This window comes from Lytechinus variegatus, chromosome 2, assembly GCF_018143015.1.
Source record: "Lytechinus variegatus isolate NC3 chromosome 2, Lvar_3.0, whole genome shotgun sequence".
Lineage (NCBI taxonomy): Eukaryota > Metazoa > Echinodermata > Echinoidea > Temnopleuroida > Toxopneustidae > Lytechinus > Lytechinus variegatus.
In genome coordinates, this window is record NC_054741.1 from 3,538,748 (window position 1) to 3,564,346 (window position 25,599).

A 25,599-nucleotide genomic window follows, 5' to 3' on the forward strand; every position below is an offset into this window, starting at 1 on the left:
ACATGGTCTAATTGCTATTTCATCCACTCACCATTTCGTCTAAAAAAATAGTTGGTCCAATAGCCATTTAGTCCACAAACAATTTGGTCCATTGGAGAAGTGTTACTTGGGCGAAATAAATGAAAAATATGGGTGTCAGACCAACTGGTTATTAGACGAAATAAGACGAATTTTTGGACCAAATGGTTCTTAGACGAAATGTTGATGGACGGAATGGCATTAGACTTGTAGTGACACTCCCTTTAATTAAAGAGCTTATCAACATTTTGTATACCCTAATTGAGTTGGATACAAATGAACTTTAACGTCTCCGTTATTTTTCCAAAGAAGGAATTTGTAAAGCACGATGTCATTTGTTGGTTACACCAGGCAATCAATCATAACTCGTTATTCAGGGCGTTTTTCTCGTAGGTTCAGTTAGTCAGAGTCTCATTCCATCGCTACATTCATGCGTGAGCTTAACAGCTTTATTTTATTCTAATAGGGATTCGAACCTTTACCTCCCCGAAACTTTCGGCATAACTACCAGCAGTTTTGTGCTTCACTCATCAACAGTTTTGTATGGGAATTCGAATCATCATTTCCCCGATGCTGCCGGCACATATTATAACCTCAGTGGTGTTTATCGAGGTGGAGCCGAAATGTACTCATATTTTTATAACTTCAAATTAGAAGCTGTTTTGTCATTCTGCAAGACTTCTTAATTTTTCCCCCTGATCCCGGGGGGGGCCACTTCCATTCACGAGTGGATACCATGCGCGACCATGGGGTCTCGAAAAGCACCCTAAACACGTAATTTCCATATTCTGAAAATGCACCCCTTAACAAGTATTGGCGTGTGAAACCCTACCCTTAACAAGTATTGGAAACAAAACGATACTCTTGGCAAATATTCCCTGAAATGAACCCCTAAACAAGTACAGGAATGTTTTATTGTTACGGGTCCTTCGGTCGTCGGCTTTACCTTATTTGGTTTAGTACGACCCCACCTTCTACACCTCGCGCAAATAGGACTCTAAACACGTAGTGTTGGGGCAAAAGGACATCCTTTATAAAACATTTTAATTTTGTTTTATCATCCCCGCAAATTCGACCCTAAACACGTAATTTTCCTAGCGAAATAGATACCCTTTTTGAATTATTTTTGTGTTTTTGACACCCTTATCACGTTACGTACGTAACGTGCCCTATCGTGAAAAGGACATCCTTTTTACGTGTTTTTTTGGTCGCGCATGGTATCCACTCGTCAATGTAAGTGGCCCCCCGGGCCCCTGATACTTCCTAGGTCCACGATTTCATCCATGGTCATCGACGTCCGTCGTCTTTATCCCGGTATCGTCGATTTCCGGAAGGTTTTCGTGACTTTTAAATTCATCTAACACAACGAACGTTTGATAGTCTTCACTCACCTCTTGATGTGACTCCGTTTCATCACATAACTGACATCACATGTTTGCAGGCTTTGAGTTTGAAGTTTATTTTCAATATATGCATTATTGTCTTAATCAAGAATCTAATACATACAAGATAAAATACAAAGGTGTCATAATATCTCTTTGTTCATTTAAGGTATATATCAATCCAAACAATTTGAACCTGTTTATCGCATTTATCTTCGGAATACACGTTGAACAGCATAGAGATAAAGATAATATGCATGATATTCCTGAATGTAACTGAGCTTTTATTTTAATTTCACTTTGCTACATGTTTAAGGAAACAGGGCATTTGCCTAATTATACGAAATCATAAACCACATTTCTTGTTAGCATTTGATTATTTATCGTTTGATCACGTAGCTAAAAAGTTGGGTGCGGAATTGCCGTCATTATTATTGTTGTTTTATGAGAAGTGTTCATAAATGTAATTGCTAAAACATCTTAAAATATAACTAATACAGATCCACCGCCCAACAGACTGAATGAAGGTAGACCATGTAATGATTAGCCGAGTTGGCACGAGACGAATCGGGAGTTTACCGTTGGCGGTGGGTGTGGCCAAAAAGGGCCATGAAAAGGACGCCCAAAACTAGGATAGCCTAGCTGAAAAAGAAACTTCTTGAAATTTGTGGGATATTGTCGTGCTCAGCGCCAGAGACATTAAAAAAAATAATGGCAGACAATTTTGTTGGCGGTGAGTAGTTGCCTAATAATAATAATAATAATAATAACTAGCATTTAGTACGCTCTCCATAGTTAACTATATCACAGCGTTTACAAACGAGTTTAAACAAGAGTACATAATAATTACAATAAAAATACATTCAAAAGAAATTAATCAGAAAAGAGGTATGTTTTTAGAAGTTTCTTGAATTGATCTGAAGAGTTTGATGATTTAATGAAAGTGGGCCTAGAAGAAGAACTTCTGAAGTTTAAGGGGTCTGACTTCGCAGACTAGCATTACCCAAAAGTAAAATTGCAATGTATTACCATTGTATTTGTATGTGTTTAATCTCACACTTCAAACTATTTGAACTGATATTTTGTTTGTGCTGAAACTGTGAAGCAACAAAACTTGTGAATGCAGATGCAGAAGTTTTGTTTTGGAGGGGGTTTTAGCGGAAGGGGCGGTTGAGGAAGTATACATTGGGGAGGCATATCTAAATCAACGCCCCCCCCCCAAAAAAAAGAAGAAAATCTGAAAGATCGCTACCATTTGGAAATTAACATCCCAGAAAAAAGTTCTAAGTGTAGTTCTAGACTAGAACCCTCTTTTTTGGGGGGAGGGGGCTTCTGCCGGGGGCTAGAAAAAATTCTACGTTGGTAATTTCAATACAATACAACCTATATCTTGGCCAGCGGGAGTATATACTGATAATGCATCTGGGAATTGGTATATGTAGTATCATCCCGTCTCGTCGGTCCCCTGCCCCAAAACATTTTGGTTTCAATATTATGCGAGTGATCGTAGCCACCGAGCGAAAAAAAATTACATGCGCAAACGACTTGGAAATGTTTTTCAGAATCATTTCATGTATGAAGTCTCTAAATTCATACACTTTCAGCAGATATTTATTTTGTGCTGAAGTTTTGATCTGAGTGCAGATCGCAAAAAGGGGGGAAGTGGTGGTGGTGGTGGGGTGGGGTGGGTGTACTTTAGAGGAAGAAGAAGTTGGGTGAAGGAGGAAAACACAAGAGAAGAAATGAACGCAAAATGTATCCAGAATTTGCTTTAAGATTTGGAGGGAGGTCCTTAAAGGGGAAGTTCACCCTGAATATGATTTAGCTTTAATATTAGTAGATAAAGTAAAAACATGGTGAAGATTCGTGAAGGTTCGATGAATTGATGATACAGTTCTTAATAGACGCGATAAATATTCAAGTGACTCTACGCGTGAGTGAAATTGGTTAATGCTTAGAATCGTAGATTAAAATTTGAACAGTAAATATACATTTTAAAAATCATAGAATATAGATTGTACCGTACTTAAAAGAGTTAGGACTTTAAGTTTTTATCAAGTAACGTCCACCAACACCATCATCATCACCACTGCAGCACCACTATCATCATCACCACCAGTACCATCATCACCACCACCACCATCATGACCGCCATCTTCATCATCATCTTTATTTTTTATTATCATCAGTATTTTCTTCTTGATTGTATAATTATAGCAAGTGTAGTCTTGACTGATTTTCTTTTTTTCTTAATATTTAATTGACATTTTAATACTTCGTATTTGTCCATTCTGCTCATAATATGATTATATTACATAGGTTATGTAGATTCGAATCAGTGATAGGTCAATACACCATCACGTGACCATAGCTGCGAGGATCGCATTTGTTATATACTAGCGTTAGGTTTTGACGTCACCTCAGTGAATAGTCAATTGCGGCGTTATATTCGCTAAGGTGACGTCATTCGCTGTTTACAAGTTGCGTAATCAGGTAGTTTATTTGATTTACGCGCTAGTGCTAACGCGTCGATTGCATAAAGAACGCGCTTGATGTATTTAAAAAAAAAACAAATTCTATTATGACGTAGATGGATAAGAGCTGTAGTAAGAATTTCGAGTTGGAGCCAGGCAGGTGATAAATTTAATATCTGATGGCGAATCCACATAGATTTTATAATATAACAGATACTGCCTGGTCTATCGTTTAAATAAACAACATTTCAACTCCCCTCAGAAGCTATATTTTTTTTTCCTCGGGAGAATATTTTCCTTCATTGCTGCGCGCTTCGGGCAAAATATAATCCCTTGGGAAAAATATAACTCCGTCGGGGAGAGGAAATGTTATATTCAAACTCTAGGTAAGCAATATCTGTTTAATATTACAGTTATATTATATTGTTATGTAGATGAAAATAAATCTAATCAAAGTCATATGCGAGTAGCTCCCATAATATATATTTCACGTAATATGATTAAGTTCTATTTATTTTTTTAGAACATGAATAAAATATTTGAAAAAAGAAAAATTAAATGACAACTTCATTAAGTGCTTCATATGCTCATATATTTCTCCTCGAAATGGTAGTTGTCGGTTACAACATTCCTTAGTATTTTTTGATGGGGGATGTCATTGCCGATTAGTGGAGCGTTGTGGCCCAGTGGATAAGTCTTCTGACTTTGAAACAGAGGGTCATGGGTTCGAATCCCAGCCATGGCGTACTTTCCTTCAGCAAGAAATTTATCCACATTGTGCTGCACTCGACCCAGGTGAGGTGAATGGGTACCCGGCAGGATTAATTCATTGAAAGCATGAGCGCTGAGAGGCAGCTCGAGCTAAAGCCGGGGTAATAATAACAATAACAACGCGCCTCGGAATAGAATATTTCTAGATAGATGGCGCTATATAAATGCCTATTATTATTATTATTTAAAGGGAGGGTTCGGGCTGAAAATATTTATAGAGTAAAATTCATAAAGCAAAATGCTGAAAATTTCATCGAAATGGGATAACAAAAAACGAAGTTATTGCATTTTAAAGATTATCAATATTTTGTGAAAACAGTTTTATGCACATCGTCATGAATATTCATTAGGTGGACTTTTTTCCTTATGTTATTACATGAAATAATAATTATTTCATTTTTCATACATGTGCAAATGATGTGTCTCCATTCTGATGAAATAAGTTGCAGCAAAAAATATCTAATGCACTTAATCAGCTGTCAATCCAATTTTTTTTTTCTTGGAAGAAAAATTTTGCAAAAAACTTATTTATATTTCAAAATGCAAAATGAACAAATGGAATTATGACATTATTAGCCCACCCAATTAATATTTATGAGACATGCCTAGTTTAATGTTTCACCGGAAGAATGCAAATCTTTAAAATTCAATAACTTCGTTATATACCGGATTTTGATCAAATTTTCAGCATTTTGCTTGTGAATTTTATTTTATTTATTGAGATATAAATATCTCCAGCCTGGACCATCCCTTTAAAAACTGCACTCCCCGTAAAACCCTGTTATAATATTACTTGTACCTTGTAGTTCCATTCCATGAAGTCCTCCACCAGGAAGGGTAACTCAGGGCTGACGAGAGTGGGAGTATGATCACTCTCTTTTTTGTTGTTACAGGTTTTGCATGTTTAGTTTAACTTAAGTATGTCAATGCTTTTGGAGGATACCATATCGGCTGTGAGACTATTCCAGTGGGAGATTGCTTCAGGGAAGATGGAATTAGCCAGGTGGGTAGTTGTGATGAACTTTGAAGTGACGTCATACAGTTCATCATGGGATCTTCTTAATATTGTCATTGTAGATAGAAAGGATATTTTCCCCTTGTTCGCTTGGCTCCACTGGCAAACAGATAGGGGCTTAAGGGCATGAACCCCAAAATATTCACTACTACGAAAAAAGGTGGAACATAAAGGAAAGTGGAGGTGCCTTGGCCGAGTGGTCTATAAGGCGCCGACTATACATCTGAAAGTCTGCTGGGGTTCGATCCCCAGTCACGGCACATATGCCCGTGGGCAAATCCATTACTCGACAGTGCTCTTTTATCCTGTATTCAAATAAATGGAAAATAATAAATAATAAAATAATAATTAACAGTTCTTGTATAGCGCATATCACAATTATGAATAATGTCTCTATGCGCTTCCAAAGGACTTGGATATTATTACCCCAGCTGTAGCTTGGCTGCCGTAATTACTATGATTACAGCGCACACGCTGCTATGCTATGTGCATTCTTGGAAAATAGGTGTGAACCTTTTTTTTAAACATAAGGATAGGAAAAGGGAGAAATACAATTTTTGAAGTTATTATTAGGGTCAAATTTTTACTCGCTCGCCTAACTTTTCATGTCAATTGTTCGTTAGCTACTATTGTACGCTATTTTAGTGCTCAAACCGGCCTGAATCCACTTGGTGGTGATAAACATACCATTAATTGCGGGACTGACGTCAGCTTCAAAGTACGTCTCTACTACTACTACTACTACTACTACTACTGCGCAGCCACTGACAGCTTGGACATGAAGGGAATTTTCTCACGTGAAATAACATTGCAATGCAGGATTTACTAATTTTTATTTTCAAAATGTTTTTTAATGACCGGGCCAAAAGTATCTTCCAAACAGGGTCCAAAGGAGGAGTTGGAAATAAACCGTGGTAATGTTGTCTAATCTAAAGTATAATCTAACAATTATTGGGTCTGTATTCTGATCACGTGTTTAATTTAAACTCTGGTCTAAAGTTGTGGTTTGATTATCGAAAGCCAATAAGCCAGTTCGTAGTTCCTTTCTGCGCATGATCAAAAGATTCTACGCATGATCAGAAGAAGGTCATTTGTACTAAAGTAATATGCTTCAAAATCTAATTAGATGAGCACCACTTTTGATGACTTGATTATTCATATATTCTTTTGAATTGTCGTTTTCATTTACATCCACAAAAAATAATGCTTCCACGAACGACTGGTATTTCACAGTTTGTCAAGTACATTGTGCAACATGCTAAGATATGCATTCAAAGTAGGAATGCAACAAATACCTTCATTAAGTGTTCATTGGTGTGCTATTCTAGTCACCTGGTCTATTCAATTTCTTCATCCTGCCATGTAAGGCAAGCTTACGTAATATCTTGCCTTGAAATCTGCCTATCATGATGAAAGAAATGAAAGGTCATTTGACCAAAATTGCCCATGAAGTAACTACGAACTGGTCTATTGTGACACACTTCTGTTCCAGTATTTGATCAGTTATTTATCAGATCATTTGATACTCAAATCATTTTGCCAGCGAATTATATTAGAATAGTTTTCCCAATCATATTAAGATCATTGGGAAAGCACAGGAACAGCGGCGTACCCAGGATTTTCCAAAAGTGAAAGAGCCGTGGTGTAGTGGTTCTGACTCTCGCCTTGTAAACAGAGGGTCGTGCGTTCGAATCCCACCGCGGTCTAGCGTCCTTTGGCAAGGCGTTAATCCACACTTTGCCACTCTCGACCCAGGTGCTAAATGGGTACCCGGTAGGATGCGAAAGATATTGTATGTTTGATTTTGTCAGCGCCATAATGTGGCTGCGATGAATGCAAGGAATGCTCCCCAGGGAGTGGAAATTGTGCACTTTTCGTGCTTGATTGGAGTGAATCCAATGACCGGGGTAATAATATGCTGTAACGCGCTTTGGGCCATTCTGGGAAAAGTGCTTTATAAAAATTGGCTATTATTATCATCATTTTTGGAGGATATTTCGTCCGCAAAAATTTGACAAGCAAAAAAAAAGGTCAAAATTTCAAAAGAGGGGCCGCACGTCTGTTTTCATTGCATTTTTACATTACAAATTATTAATTTTGCTTCTCAAAAGGGGGGGGCACGTCCCCTGCATTAGTTGTGACTCATCAGGTCAGCCCCCCCTGTCCCCCGCCCCTTAGGTACGCTAGTGCACAGGAAACATGAGCAACCTACAATGCTAACAAGAATTTCACATTTTTTACTTCCAATTCTTTTTTTTAAATGTTCGAAATTGGTTTCACATAAGCCATACCTCAGAATAGGGACTTTGGTTTTAATAAATTGACACTGAAGCTGTTATTCTTTTGTTTGTTTGTTGAAAAGGTAATACTTCTTGTTAAAAATCAACATGAATAAGAGAGAGTACCCATTTATAAACAAATCTCTTTAAAGATTTAAAGGTTCACTCTTCTGTGTCCAGATAACACGATGAGTGAACTAACACCGGTTTGGTGTTGTACATTCTAACCCCAGAATTTGGTATCTGGATTACTTCTGAAAATTTGTACTGCGAGTAGGACTCACGATGAAAAGTTCTGCCGATGCACCGTGGATGTCCGGCTGAGACACAGATCGTTTCTTGGTAGGTCTTTTCACTGACTGAATGGCATCTCTGTTGATATTGTCAGATACGACTGAATGCGATCTCGGCCTCATCCATTTGCCAATGACGCCTCTCTCACTGTCGTCATATGGGAAATGGGGAGTATCTACACCTTTCTTGCTAGGTTCTCCCGCTTTTTTCTTATAGCGCTTTTGTCGATCTTTGAGGACAAATTGCAGACTAGAATTCGTAGACGACCCTATTGATATGGCCTCTGGGTCACGTTGCAAGAGGTCTGATTCTTTCTGGATGCTCGCCGCATGCATTTCTCCGATGTATATTCGCTCCTTGTCATAGTAGACAGATGCAGAATGGCTTCCCATGGCGTCAGAGAGGGCGCTCTGTCGGACGTAAAAAGAACGTTGTTCCCGAGAGCGCTCTTCGAATCGGATGGTGTGTTCTGGAGATGGGCGATTCCACAACTTGCCCAGGTCATGCCGGAACTTGGAACTTGATGTGAGGAATATTATGGGGTTGATCATACACGAACTCTTGGCGAACATGGTCGGGACGACTGAAGCGGCTGCACTTACTTTGTCGACTTGAGAAGCCCATATGCTACCAACAGCGTATGGTGTCCAAACAATGATAAAACTTGCCATCATCATGAAGCATATCTGGATAAATGGATCGTAAAAGACAACCAGATTAAAAGTAAAAACACACACACTCCTGAAAGTGTTTAAACCTTTGTAGGCTTCCCCAATTGTGTAAAGACGTGGGATATAACCCAATGTTGCAACCCTATACCAGAAAGGAAACCGTATTCGGAAGTACGGTTTAGCTTGAGACATTGGTCTAACCATGTACCTACTATACTCTGAGTAGTAGGTCCATGGTCTAATTCTGTGTTAAAGTTATAGAAAGCTGAAAATATTCTCTATCCAATGAACCCGTTTATTAAACTTAAAATTTTGTTACCCGTTTACATATTTAAAAAAATGTCTCAATATACATGATATATCTTCCTTTGAGGAGCCCAGAAGATACAAGCTTAGCTTTCTAGTGGGATCCTCCATTTTCGCAAATTATAATCCTGTGTATATTATAGTCTATTTTATGTTGATTCAATGACCTTGATATATTATGAAATGGACTTATTAAGATTGTAGTTGATTCATATTTTGTAGAAAATGAAACATATGAAATAAAATGAAAATGTTCACTTTGCTCTAGCATCAGCTATTATTCCCAGAGAGGTATGACTTATGAATTATCTGAGTAAGAGGTAAGCTGATAAATCCAACATGAATGAGAATGAGAAACTAAAGGTGGTATTCCTGCAAGTGGACAGGGGCGAATTCTCCTTTGATTTATCACGTAACAAAAGATGGGGAAGAAAAACGGAAGACCAAACAAAGATAAAGAAGGAAAAAAGAATTAGAGCACCGATTTCGCCTGAACCTGAAATTTCATTAATGAAAATAAAATAATGCCGGTCATTTTAAATAGTCTTGCCATCCCCGCAACAAAATTCTAAGTCGCCACACCTGGAAGAAAGTATTAAGACGAAAGCTCACGGGTAGATTGAAATTTGCTTTTCAAGACGAGGATTCATCCAGGGCCCTGGAAACAGTTTTTAAATAGGTGGTGCTAGTGTTTTGTTCAGGGGAATATCGTCATAATAAAAATTACAAGCAAAAAATATATAAATTCCTCCAAAATCTACTTCAGATGGGAGCCATAACCTTTTTGTCAACTTGGTAAATAGAACATACACAGCATTCCCGCTTCTCAGGGCATGGATTCATCCTTCTGACTCACCTTTGTCACGTGGGAATCGATCTTTGCCTCGTGTTTTCGAAGTTTCCCGAACACGACCACGCCCATATCTCTCTCCTCTGCTCGCAAAGGATTGATACCTTTGATTCTGCAGATTGAACATAAATATTCGTGTAAGAGTAGGGGGAAACCCCGGTGTAGTGGTCCACCTGCATTCCCCCCAATCAGTTATATCGGGAGGAGAGACCTGCGGGTCACAGTGATTCAGTTCGCTTTTCGCCTCACAGGCACAGGTGACGCCAAACAAATAATAATAATAATTATTATTATTACACTTACATCTTATCAGGTGCGAATGCAAATGGGCGGGGTTGAGGGGACATGTGCCCCCATATATCGTCGGCGTTCGCCCCAATCGTCGTTTCAGTCAATGTTGGTTTTTAAAAATGATTTTGAGATTTTTGCAGAAAATGAAAATATAAGTCCTATACTTTATACACAATTGAATTTTTATAGGGAGATTTTTTTAAGTTTTAGAAACATGTGGGGATTTTCAAGGCAGTGCCATAGAATTTTTTAATCAAATGCGCAAATCCTACTGTCAGATAAAATGGGACTTGTCCTATCGTTTCATGAATTGTCCCTCATGGGAGCGTTTCATCAACTAGGCCTATTTTGTCCGACAAGTTGTCAGACTTGACAACTTTCCTTGAGTTTGATTGGCGGAGAAGCATTGTTAATCTGGTAACATTACTTCTCAGCCAATAAGAAACAAGGAAAGTCACAATTGACAACTTAATTGACGGATAAAAAATATTGATGAAACGCGCGTTGGCGTTTATCAAGCCCTCAGCACACTACGAACAAATTACATTTCGCATCAAATAATAAAGCCCCGAGAAGTAAAATTAGTTCATTTGAAGTTTGGCAAAATGCTAAAATCAGACTTTTGCTTTTTTAAAGCCTTTTGGTCGGAGTAAAGTACAGTCAGCTTAAAATCACTGCTGACGATTGCGCCATTACGATTTGGAATTGGTATTTCATTCGTGCCCACAGGCATGTCAGGAAAGCTTAAAATACACCGGAATATTCGATTTCATTATTCATACCTCTATTTGGAACTTAGGTTGTTAATATTTTATAGGTAGGAATGTTCATATCAAAGGAAAATCGGATCGCACCGGATGGTATAGCGTACGCCGAAGAAATTTCACCGCCGGGCGTTAAGTCACAATTTTTGCTTTGCTTTTTTCGCAATTAAGCCTCTCCGCAGGGCACTGGGAACAATTTTTTAACACGGGGTGCTGATGTACATTTGATAAGCAAGAAATTAAAAATAGGAAAAAGGTTTTTACTACACAATAAATATGTAAGTCATCTCAGTCCAGAGAAATCTGACATGCAAAAAAAGGGGGGGGGTTCAATACAAAATTTAGGAAATTTTTGTTATATTTCTCCATTTTCCACAACTACCGAATTCCAGGGGTGCTGCCTATGGAGAATAACAAACACAGCACCACCGGGAAAATCTTTAGCGCCCCCGCTTCACATGGCCATGTCACTCTGTTTTTTTTTTTTTAATAAAAATCATCTGAGCCTTCTTTTTACTTGTGTTCCATAAATCCTCTACAATTGTATTATAATATTGTTATTGTGTCTTGTAATATTTTTAATTTGTTTTGTTTATCATGATAGTAAGTAAAGCTATGAAAAGGATATCAATAAATCAAATTAAATCCAATCAAAAGTAGTTATACCCCTCCCCCCTCCAAAGAAAAACTCACTTTTTAGCTACTTTTATGTAGCAGTAAAGCATGATGGCGATCGGGAGGATGAAGACAAAGACTGTACAGGCTATCATATAGGATTTATCACCTAGAGTGTTACCAAACCAGTTTATCGAACACGATGTGCCGAACGGCTCGTAGGTGTAACTGCTCCAGCCGAAGAAGGGCGCGACGGTCCAGAACAGGGAGAAGGCCCAAATACCGAATAGGCATAGACAGCTGTTCCATGTCGAAAGCCTCGGACCTGATTGCGTAGGAAGAAAATGGGGCATTTGGTTATTTTTTGTTGTTGCTAATGTGGACTAAGTTACTTCTAAATTTTGAAAATTATGACTAAAAACGAAATACCAATGTCACTTCCACTGGCGTAAATCCCGGGGGGATGGGGATATATCCCCCACTTTTCGAGGAGGGGGGATGGCCTGTACAAACATCCCCCCACACTTTTATGGAAGAAATGAAAAAAAAATCACAAGAGATAATTGTTTTGTTGGTGAAAATTCTTCCTAAAATACCGCTTAACAAATAAAACAATATTATTGAATCATAAAATGCAAATAAAGAGCCAGTTCACCATTTGCAAACGAAATACTTCTGTCCTTATTATTACATTGAAGAGAAACCCCTCGTTTCTTCCAATTCATCAATGTTGGGGTTTGGGGGAGGGATTAAGATGGAATGTCAAAACATTTTGTGGCGTAACTAACGGTCGGGGGGCATGGGGGGGCACATGCCCCCCCCCCAAAAAAAAAAAAAAACGGGGAAAAGGAGAAATGAGGGAGAAAGGAAGAGAAACGTATAGTGGGAAAGAAGAAAATATTCATTATAATGATATATTATAATTATTTATGTTACATTACATAAGAAACATTTTTATCTATGAAACATAATTTGCCCAGGGCCTACGTCTTCATTGTTCCTGGTGCTCGCATTGTCTGTTTAACAAGATATATATATAATCCTGTTGTACTAAAACATCACGTTTTCAAGTCAATATAAACCAAATATATTTCCTAGCACTTGAGTTATCATGTAGTGACATATTCTTCTTTTACATGACTCAAAAAGTGATTGCCCCATGTTAAGGTCTTCGTATATAAACATTTCCTGTCCGTGATTACGTTCGCATTATTGGATTGGTGAGATATGTCTACTCTTCATGTATTCCTAAAATCAGTCCTTAATTAAAATGTCCCTTCTTCTGATCTGAATATCAAAATTTTCAGCTCGCGCTTCGCGCTCGCATCATTTTATTAATGAAATACCTATATGGTCCTAGTTAATTCCTACAAAGAAACCTTAGAATGCCCCACTTCAGGTCTGAATTATCTAAATTTTCAGCTCGCGCTTCGCGCTCGCAATATTTGATTGGTGAGATGCGTATGATAATCATGATTACAATGACTACAAAAAGTGTTTCATGTGTTCAGATGTAATTCTAATAAAATCAGCAAGCGCTTGGCACTCGCATTAGATGACTATGGTGAGATATGCATACTATTAATGGATTCCTAAAATATATTCCTTAAAATCTCGCTGTTTGGGGTCAAAATATACGAAAATTTCAGCTCGCGCTTCGCGCTCGCATTGTTTAGCAAGGCAGGTACCTATCATGATTACATAAATTTGATTATAATGACCCTTTTTAGGTGTGAATATAAAAAATTTAGCTCGCGCTTCGCGCGCTCACTCAGTGATTCAAAAAATTTGCTGGTGCCCCCACGATGCCGTGGCCCACGGAACGCCAGTGTGGACATATCAATGACAATTCCTTGCATATCTAAAAACATGATTGCAAAAAAAAAAGCCAAAATATTTCAGTCACCCCCCCCCCCCCGCCCCATCAACATGAATTTACGCCAGTGGTCACTTCATGTCATAAACTTCATTTCATGGTTGGAATGTAAGTCAGATTGAATCTTTTATGACATCAAGAGGTCAATGGCCCCAAAATATAAGAATGTTGATATTTTGCACAATTAGTTAATGATGAATGGCTGTGTTGTAAAAAAAAGTTATTTAATATGCCCTCTTTACAGGAGATATATACAGCGGGACGTTTCATGAAAGAACTTGTCGACATTTTATCCGTCAAGTCTTGTTTTCTTTGATAGTTACAACAGTAATAGTGCTTCTCAGACAATATTAAAGTAAAGGGAAGTTGTCAGACGAAATGTTGATGAAACGCTTCTCTGATCACCTAGAAAGTTGTAGTTTTTCCAACCCCCTTCCCAAATACACTCACGAATACTCACGAAGGTTTGGCTTGACGATATAGATGTATCGATAGATCGCAACGACCGCGTGGGAACTGATCGTACTGCAAGACAACGTGTAGACGCAAAACCCGCTGAACTGGCATCCGATGTCCGCGAACAACCATTTACCTCGGTATCCGGATATTGTGGTGAGCGGATAGCCGGCTATCGACACACCCAGATCGCTTATGGCCATATTCATGAGAAGGATGTTGACGGATCGTTTCCGGAATGTACCGTACCGACAGAGGACACAGAGGACAGTGATGTTTCCTATTGAAGCTACGACTCCTGTGTCCAAGGAATGATTAAAATAGATTAATAATAGAGATGCCGCGTTTCAAGCAAACACCTTGCACTCTCCTTTCTAGTCCAGGATAGAAGAGGCGTGACCTTAGTTTTTTATATATACAATATTTTTTGATGGTTTCATGTCAATTCGAGGGTGCTGATTACGAATCTGAATGATGCCACTAGTGTAACCTTGAGCATTTTCCGCAAAAAATCCAATATGACCGCCAAAATATGCAAATTACCCATGAAAATCATAAAATTGTCCGCACATTGGCTGTGAAATGCATGAAATTGTGTGTCAGGAGTGAAAAAATCTTTAAAAAATAATTTTTGACAAAAAATTTATTTTCCTGATATTCAAAATGGCCGCCATAGGCCATTGTATACACTATCATGTACATTATGAATAGGGAAAACTAATTTTCACAACAATGAGCACTAAACTGCAAAAAATCGCGATGTATATATGAACGAAGTAATATATGGAAATCACCATTACTAACGAGATATATCATTTGTAATGTCATATATGGGAAAATTGCAGTATTTTGATATCTAAAATAGCCGCCACTGGCCCAAACAGTATTGCGTACACTGGCAAAGGGGGCCAAAAAATTCTCAAGAGTGATCACTAAAATGCTTATAATGAAGATTAAACAGTTGGAATACTGACTATAAACATAATCATTAACGACATATATTATTAATATGCCATGTATGTGGTGAATGTTGTATTCTGATATTCAAAATGGCTGCCAAAGGCACTAAACGTATAATACACAATGAGAAATGGGAGAAAAGAAATCACAAGAGTGAGCGCTAAAATGCATAAATATGTGTTAAATTAATTGGATACTGTCTAAAAACGTATTTTCTAACGAAATATATCATTCAGGTTTCAAGTTTGTGTTAAATAGTCTATTTCGACTTTCAAAATGGCCGCCATCGACATTAACCGTACTATGTAAAATGCAAAGTGGGAAACCAATATTCACAGGAGTGAGCACCATAAATGCACGTAATAGTGATCTATGAGTAAAATATTGTCTGAAAGCATCATTTCTATTAAGATATAACATTTATTCTGCCAGTTAGGTGATAAATACGGTTATTTTTAAGTCAAAATGACCGCTACAGTCCCTTACGGTATTATACACAATATGAATGGGAACAAATCATTTGAACAGAATTTGACTGCTTGGTCAAATGGTGATATATGAGTGGAATGTTGTCTGAAAACATGATTTATAACAAAACATATCATATCTTATGTAATTTAGGTGATACATGCTGTATTTCAACATTCAAAATGGCTGTCATATGCTCTTTTTGTGAACATCATTTGTCTCCACCCAAATTGTATATTATACGATAAGTGCCTATGGTGGCCATTTTCAATTTAAAAATGCAGCATTTATCACCTTAATTACACAACATTATGATATATCTAGTTAGAAACCATGGTTCTAGACAATAATTCACCTTTACATCACAATTCACAATTATATGCAATATTTAGAGTCAAGCAAAGCCAAATTCTGTCAAAATTATATGTCCCATGTTACAATGTACACAATACTTTTAGGACCTATGGCAGCCATTTTGGATTTCAAAGTACGGCATTTATTACCTCCACCATGTCCACGACCCATATGTGATGTATCTAGTTAGAAATTATGTTTAAGACAATATCTTTACCCGTACATCACAGTTATATGCATTTTATGATTCTCACTCTTGTGAAAATTAGTTTCCCTGTTCGCATGTTACATAATTTAGTTAGGGCTTGTAGAGGTTATTTTGAATGTCAAAATACAGTATTTATCACCTATATGAAAGAAGAAATGCGATGATTAAAAAAAATGTTTTCAAACAACGTTTTACTCCTACAACAGGATTATATGGATGTCATAGTCAAGCAAATCCAAATTTCTACAAATTATATGTCCCAATTCACATTATAGATAATACTGATAGGGCCTATAGGGGCCATTTTGGATTTCATAATACAGTATACAGTATCACGCATGACAAAAGAAATGATATGTCTTGCTATAAAACATGTTGTCAAACAATATTTTACTCATAGATCACAATTACATTACATTATATGTTTCTTACTCGTGTGAAAATTAGTTTCTCTATTCGCATTGTACATGATGAATTTAGGGGCTATGGCGGCCATTTTGAATTTCAAAATACAGCATTTACCACATAAATGGCATATTTACAATTAAGTTTTTTTGTCAGTAATCCACTCGATTATCTTAATAATATGCATTTCAATGCTCAATCTTCTCATTTTTTTGGCCCCGGCCATTGCCATTGTACGCAATACTGTTTGGGCCAGTGGCGGCTATTTTAGATATCGAAATACAGCAATGTTCCCATATTTGACATAATAAATAATATATCTCATTAGTAATGATGATTTGCATATTACTTCGTTCATACATCGCGATTTTTGCAGTTTAGCGCTCATTTTTGTGAAAATTAGTTTTCCCTATTCATATTGTACATGATAGTGTATACAATGGCCTATGCGGCCATTTTGAATATCAGGAAGATAAATATTTTGTCAAAAATTATTTTTTAAGATTGTATTTCACTCCTGCCACACATTTTAATGCATTTCACAGCCAATGTGCGGACAATTTTATGATTTTCATGGGTAATTTGCATATTTTGGCGGCCATATTGGATTTTGCCAATTTGCGGAAAATGCTCAAGGTTACACGAGTGGCATCATTCAGATTCGTAATCAGCACCCTCGAATTGACAAGAAACCGTAAAAAAATATTGTATATATAAAAAAACAAGGTTTGGTCAATTTTCTATTGGGCTAGCTATCCTGGACTATTCCTCTTCTTTAATATTTATTGCTTTATTTCTTTCTTATACAAAAGTGAATTCAGCCATATATTTCCAGCACTATTCCATTGTAATGTATCCTTAAAGGAAGGCATGTCATCACTCTCGGTAACAGATCTTTTTTTCCTGAGTTGGATCCAGGGGGCACACCCTCTCCCCTCCCTCCTCCCCCTATTGGCGGAGCAAAAAAAGGGGGGAAGAAAGACCCCAAAAGCCAAGGGAAAAGAGAGGAGAAAAATTGGTACACATTAGAGGAGGAAAACGAGTGAATAAATAAGATGAGGGGAAGAAATCGAATACAATTTAAAAAAAACTTTTTCATGTCATTGCAAGAAATTTTCGCTCGCCGTGCTTCGCGCTCGCATTGCCTTTTAGGTGATTTATATTAATAATAATAGAGGATACTTATTAAGCCCATAATAACTGGTCTAGTTCTCTATGCGCTTTACAAATTATGAATAAACAGAACATATATATACAAGAATAAGTAAATGATTCACAATTACAATACAATGCATAAGCAGGAATATAACATGGGGTACATAACCAAGTCCAGATCTGGACGTATGTGAGTGCTTTCCTCTCTGCATCCACCTTTCAAAAACATGGGTGCAGAGATGAAACGATGACACACATCCAGATCCAGACTAAAAACCATATTATTATTAAAGCCTTGAAAATAGATATGTTTTTAGGGCTCTCCCGAAACTATCAGAACTTCCAATTCCTCTTAATTGGTCAGGAAGCTTATTCCATAAGACAGGTGCTGCTATTGAAAATGCACGAGAGCCGTATGTTTGGGTTGACGTAATTGGAACATTAAGGAGATTTTTGGTTGAAGAACGGAGATTTCTGATGGGTACATAGGAGCTAATAATATCAAACAGGTAAGAGGGAGATTTATGAGTGATGACTTTGTGACATAACATTAAAACTTTATAGATAATTCTATCCTCTACCGGTAACCAATGAAGGTGTTTCAACATGGGTGTGGTAGAATCTCTGCCTCTTGCTCGTTCAACAAGTCTTGCAGCACTGTTTTGCACTATTTGTAATTTTTTTTTAGATCTTTCCCCGGTAAACCAAATAACAGGGCATTTCAGCAATCAATCCTTGAGGAAATGCATGAATCAATTTTTCCGTGGTTTTCTTGTCTAGGAAATTTCTTATTTGCCAATTTTTTCTAATTGCAGCCATTGCTGAAAGGCATGTGATTCTGAGATGATCTTTAAGTTGCAAGTGGTGATCCATAAATACACCCAGGTTTCTTGTTGTTACTGTCTCAAGGACATTTAGACCATTAACTTTAATGGATGCAGGGTACAACGATGGATTAAACTTAGACGAAAAATTAATGAGTTCAGTCTTATCTGCATTTATCTTTAACTTGTTAATATATGCCCATGAAATTATATCTTTCAAACAGTTATTAACTTTCAAAATGTTTGTCTGCTGATCGCTTCCAGAATAAGTCACATAAATTTGAGTGTCATCAGCGTATAACATCGTAGAAAGTCCGTGAGCAGAAATAATGTCAGCAATGGGAGCACTGTAAAGTGTGTAGAGGAGTGGCCCGACGACTGATCCTTGAGGTACTCCGCTGCTATTCACGACAGGACTTGAGAGTGCATCCCCAACCTTTACAACATGAGACCTCTCAGACAAATAAGAAGTCAGCCATTTCAAAACCACACCATCAAGACCAAAACGATGTTTCAGACGAACAAGCAAGATGGCATGGTCGATAGTGTCAAATGCCGAACTGAAGTCGAGCAACACAAGCAAAACTTCCTTCCTTTGATCCAACGCCAACAGTATGTCATTCTGGACACGGACAAGTGCAGTTTCAACACTATGCAACTGTCTATATGCTGATTGTAGGGGGCTATGAAGGTTGTTGTCACTAAGATATTCCTGAATTTGTGTCACTGCCGCCTTTTCAATCACTTTTCCAAGAAAACATAGATTTGAAATGGGGCGGTAGTTTGACAAATCTTGAGGTGAGGCGTCGGTCTTCTTTAACAGTGGCGTGACAACAGCTCTCTTCAAGCTGACAGGCATAACTCCGGAGCCAAGACTAACATTAACTGACGCCGTGATGAGTGGAAGCAATATCTGAGCACATCTCTTGGTAAGTGATGTTGGCAAATGATCCAGAGGAGATGTAGAGGACGAAGATGATTTTATCATACCTTCAACTGCGTCCTCAGTCACACTTTCAAACTCTATCATTGATGAGGGACAGCCTTTTGGCAGATCAATGGATAGCGACACGTTGTTACTTTGACTAGTTCATCTCTGATACTTTTAAGTTTGCACTGAAAAAACCTGGCAAAATCGTTTGCCAAAATTTCATCATATCATGACTTGACAAACAATTGTCTGTTGTCTTAGATGTCAGATCATTCACAATCTTGAAAAGCATAATTACATATTATGTAATTATGCTTTTCAAGATTGTGAATGATCTGACATCTAAGACAACAGACAATTGTTTGTCAAGTCATGATAATGATGAAATTTTGGCAAACGATTTTGCCAGGTTTTTTCAGTGCAAACTTAAAAGTATCAGAGATGAACTAGTCAAAGTAACAACGTGTCGCTATTTCCATATAATTATTAATTATACGGAACTTAATATGTAAAATTTTGAAGTCAATATACGCAACATATTTCATCTCGTAAATCGAACTTTCATTTATCAAAAGTGTTCTTTATTTTTTTTCATTGTCTGAATATTAACATTTTCTGCTCGCGCTGCGCGCTCACAAAATTTGATTTGTCAGGTACCTATTATTTTTCTGTATTCCATATAGTTATCAAAATATCCTTATTCATGTCAAATTGTGAAAACGTATCAGCTAGCGCTGCACGCTCGCATTTTGATAAGTGAGTTGTGAAAATTTCAACTTTAATTCAATAACAAACTACTTAAAATCCCAATTTCATGACAGCATATTAACAATTTTCGGCTGGGGATTTGCGCTCACATTGAAATATATTAACTCATGTATCTTATTCATATAAAGGGGTAAATGAAGAGCACGAGAAAATGTTTGGGGGAAAGCAAGAAGAGCAAAAAGAAAAATCGTGTTTATCGAAAAATTGAGAGTCAAGAGGGAGGGAGGGGAGATGTAGTGGGTGCAAAACATTAAGGTTATCGGGTGCCAGTGTACCAAAGGATGGGGCAGGGCAGAATGGTAGCAACGGAGTCTGAAAAAAGGGAAAAGAGGTGAAATAAAACATAATAAAGGGGGGAGAAGTAAAAAAAAATAGAAAGAAAAGAATGGGGGAAAATTTCAGTGTGACGGGATAACTATGAAGATTGAGGATTAGCTTTCAGGAAATATTAGACCTACCCACAAAGGTCAGATAGAGGGCGGTAAGCAGATACCCTGTTCGACTTAGTGGCGTGAGTACTTGGGGAGATTGTGACGTCATCTCATCCGTCACAAAACTATCATCGGACAAGGAGCCCATCGTGGTACCGTCTATATGCCACTTTCTTCTGTGAGAAAAGAGAAATGAAGGTCACATGCGTCGATATCAAGCGTCAACTGAAACATTTTCCTAAAAAGAAAGTACCAAACATAGACTGGAATTGGTTTTTTTTAATGGTAAGATAAATCAAACTTTAAAAATATACATGCATCTGATGTCCAGTATTTCACCTCGATGCTTTCTCTCATGAAACACATGAGATGATATTTAGGTCACACATTGTAAACATTATTGTACGACTGTTATCATTACTAGCCTAATGTAATCATGCGTGGTGGTGCATACGCATTTATCTTTCCACGAACATGACGGAGCGGAGGGTCCGCAGCCTGATATTCTTATATCTGTTTTTTTTAATTATTATTATTGTTATTAAACGTAACTTGGTCATATATTCAGGGTATGTTGCAGTTTACATGCAACAAATGGCTGAGCAGGAGGTCTACAATTGAAATTGACAAACATCTTGAAAAGAGGGAAAATCTATTATGAGAAAATTTCCCTCGTCGACCCACCACGTTATTAGCGCCCGCAATGCAGAATTTTGTTTTCTTCAAAATATCGACAGAACTGTCGACTAGTTATGATTTCGGTTTACCTTGTTTTCAATATGCCATCATGATGACGTCAATGGCTTTAAGTTACCGTACATTGAAATATGTTAGTTACTTAGTGTCACAATAGTGGTGCTAGACACATAACAAACTAATCTCCTTATTTCAAGAAGGCCTTGAAAAATCTCTTATCCATGGCGAGGACACTTTTTCTCTCTCTGTGAGAGATTATAATCTTGCACGATTTTGTTTTTATGTATTTTTTTGTTTTTTTATGTATTTGATCAGGTATTTATGATACATTCGACGCCCCCATGGATGAATTATAAAGGTTTGGACTAATTATACCCCTAATTATGTCGCTATTTTCAATCCTCTAGATAAACAAGTCACGCAAACACCATATTGGGCATATCGCGACAAGCCTCATGTTACTTGTGATGGCAAGTTTAACTACAGTGCGAGTCAGAAAAAAAATGTTACACTTTTTAAATTAAGTATTTTTCATGAAAATGTGGGATTCAGAGAGAATTTCTAGCATGTATGGATAGAGTATATATTCCTTTGTCACTTGGTAAATTTGTTTCAGTGTTATTGTTATGGTTGAGTGCACAACAGCCATTGTTTGAAAAAGTGTCAAAATCCATTTGCGCCAAGTCCGGTGATTATATGTACCTGCTGAAACAGAGACTGGGCATTCACACAAACGATAATCGTTAAGTTTATGGGTATGTTTATTAATCAAGAAAAGCTTTGTCCAAGTTGTGGCCGAAATGACAATGAAAAGGAACTTTTAAGTGAAGATGATTTATTGGTTTACTGGTTTTCCTGTTTATTTTTCTTGATAACTAAACATACACATAAACTTTACGCTCATTTTTCATTGTTTTCACATCATAATTTTCCTGGACTGGACTTGTCCTTTAATGATGAATATAAAATATCTACACAATTGAAGTAATAATTCACAGAAATCCATTGGTACCATTTGGTGCTCCATCAAACCATGGACCCGATAATCTATAGAGAATAGTTTAAATTGAACTACAGTTCAGAATACGGGCAGAGATGTTTCCCTATTTATCCATTCGTGACCTCACATATTGCTGACTTCAATACGACACTTTGCATGACACAGGAGCCAGTTGTCAATAATAAGGTACCGGCCGCACAGACAGGTTGTTTGTGCCAACAGAATATTAACATCAGGCCTAGTCACATGTTTCGGATTGTGTCATAGGTTGATCCAAGATGTACACTGTAAAACTGTGGTGTTAAAACTGACACCAGTTGGTGTTAATAGTGGACCACACCCTGAGGTGTAAAAATGACACCATAGAGATTGTGCATAACACCAAAGAGTGTAAGTGTAACCGAAGTTGTTGTAATAAGGTGTATTATTATGCCCCCCCCCTGTCAAATTTTTGTCGGTACATCCCAACGCCTCAATTTTTTGAAACGAAATTTTACGGCAATCGGACCTACTGTGCGGGTGTCAGATTACGTTTACCGAACACCATGTCAATGAAATTTGGCTATTTCTCTATATGACTGTGTATATCAGGAGCTTATCCAATTTATGTTAATATAGTATCATCATTGTTTCAAATAGTGTAAATAATTATCACACACACCCACCCATCCTCACCCACTCACTTATGCACACACACCCACACCAACATATACGCATATGAAAACAAAGAAATGCATAAGAAAAAAATACATAAAAAAAATACATAAGAAATAATTAGCATATCATCCTCTTTTAGAAATTGATGAAGGAGTTATGAAAGAGATTTGTTCAAAAATGCTATTCCAAAGTCTTTATTTAGTGAAAAATACCAAAATCTATGATTTCTCGCATAAATTAGCATAAATTAATTAATTAATAAAAAAAGGAATACCGTAAATTTAGCTGCAGCTATACAATGCACAAAAATTCTTGACCCTTGTGCAAATTTTTGAGGCAACCGGGCGAGATGCTGAGATCTCAGGGTGCATAATGGCCCCTCCCGGTAATAACAAGGTGTAAAATACCCCGGAAGTAATATGGTTAAATTGATTATGAATATGACCTTATTATATATCAGTGGAACGGTAATGATAATATGAGGATTATTATTTGGTCATTCAAAAATAACAAAAATAATACATAAGGGTGAAATCGCCAATTAGAAAGCGCTAAAACGCATCTCCGAAATATCATCGCATCGGTCTCTGAATTGACTCGAATTTGATGACGTGTATGTGTGTACGAGAGACGTGATTGGCTCTCCCACGTCAAGCTCCACTTGCATGCAAAACCTTTTGCGATGGTACTGAATACTTCGATCACAAATGAAAGAAAACCCAGAAGTTTATCTAAATTTGGATTTTGAAATTGATGGTTTTGAAGATGAAGAAATCGATGATGAAGTTTCTAGCTCTGCTAAGCAACAAAGTGACGTGTATGAGTGTAAATTAGCGGAATTACGCCGGTGATGATGGGTCAGACAATTCAACTCGTTTGCATGCTGATTTGCTACCAACTCATGCAGCTGCTAGCTGCCCCGCGGGTCAAATCCATGAAATGAATTCCAACATGACCACATCAAGACAGAGTCTCTTCCCTCAACCAACAAAATTTACTCGAAAGAAGGAAAATAATGATATACATGTAACTGTATATAGTTACAAATCCAAATCTAGATTCTGGGTTTTCTTTCATTTCGTGGTCGAAGTATTCAGCGACAGTATGGAGAAAAAGTACCCTCGCAACAGGTTTTGCATGCAAGTGGAGCTTGACGTGGGAGAGCCAATCACGTACTCATGCACTTCATAAAAAGTAATTATGCGTGTATGAAGCATTCAGAGAGAGAACTTTAAAGGACAAGTCCACCCCAACAAAAACTTGATTTGAATAAAAAGAGAAAAATTCAGCAAGCATAACACTGAAAATTTCATCAAAATCGGATGTAAAATAAGAAAGTTATGGAATTTTAAAGTTTCGCTTATTTTCAACAAAATAGATCGAGCCAGTTACATCCAAATGAGAGAGTTAATGACATCACTCACTCACTATTTCTTTTGTATTGTATTATATGAAATATGAAATATTTTATTTTCTCGTCATTGTCATGTGAAATGACGTTTCATTCCTCCCTGAACACGTGGAATTCCATTATGTTAACATTTTGTGCTTCAGGCAAGGAGGTCCTAATCGTCAAATTCGTAAAAATTGGAATTTTGTATAATTCAAACAATTAAAAACAAAAGAAATAGTGAGTGAGTGACATCATCGACTCTCTCATTTGCATGTAACTGGCTCGTTCATATAACTATTTTGTTGAAAATAAGCGAAAGTTTGAAATGTCATAACTTTCTTATTTTACTTCCGATTTTGATGAAATTTTCAGCATTGTGCTTGTCTGATTTTTCTCTATTGATTCATATCAAATTTTTTTTGAGGTGGACTTGACCTTTAAACTATCAATTAGCTGACTTTCATCGGTCTCCATGATAAATGATGAACACCATCGTTTTCTTCTTATTTTCTCCTTTAATTTGATATATATTCATCATTCGATTTCATTAAATGGGGTTAAATAAGAAATGGCTGGCCAAACGAACAGTCACTGACAGTTGGCATAGCCTATGTAAAGTAGACATAAAACAAAAGCAAGAAAGGGTATATTGCAAAAGTAGGGGAGAAAGACAGATAATTTACAGAGAAAGAAAAGAAAAGAAGGAAAAATTACACAGTCAGACTGCAGGTCCCAACAAAGTGACTTCTTTCATCCAAGTGATATTCATGACTTGAGATGTTTTGCATATTTAATGAGCTTGATGCGGACCAAAACACCTCTTTTCATTCAGTCATTGCTGCTCTAATTGTGCATCGAATTTCATAAATTTGGTACCATTGTAAAGAAGAAGAATCATTCTTTAAGGTCATGTGTTTGGATTTATTCAAAGATTTTGTAACATAGGTTAAAATTTTGATCTGAAATATGCTACAAATAAATATTTTCACCTGACAAAAGCTGCTATTTTCACCCTTTAATTTTGTTTGAGCCCAAATGATTTTTATATCATGATAAAGCTGATGTATGCTCTAATATAGGTTTCAAAATAAGAATTGGTTTAATCGAGTCAAGATCACACTTTTCATTTGCAAGCTGCATAAAGCAGTTTGAAAACAAGAATACTGCACTCTGATTGGTCGAAGAGACCACACAATGGCAAATTCCAACGGTCCCAGTGCCTGGGTTCGTGGGAAGGTCACACTTCCCATGTAGTCCAGGATAGGCGCCATAGAAACTTGACCAAAC

At 37.2% G+C, this 25,599-nt stretch overlaps 1 protein-coding gene across 1 annotated transcript; it reads right to left on the reverse strand.

Moving 5' to 3' along the window:
- Positions 1-8,015: 8,015 nt before the first annotated feature.
- On the reverse strand, positions 8,016-20,728 carry LOC121409365 (rhodopsin, G0-coupled-like). Its single transcript, XM_041601300.1, has 5 exons — positions 20,594-20,728; positions 14,067-14,360; positions 11,809-12,055; positions 10,067-10,172; positions 8,016-8,919 (listed from the first exon to the last, which is right to left on the reverse strand). The coding sequence occupies exons 1-5, from the start codon at positions 20,712-20,714 to the stop codon at positions 8,188-8,190; spliced, it is 1,500 nt and encodes a 499-aa protein (XP_041457234.1). The 5' UTR covers positions 20,715-20,728; the 3' UTR covers positions 8,016-8,187.
- Positions 20,729-25,599: the final 4,871 nt, after the last annotated feature.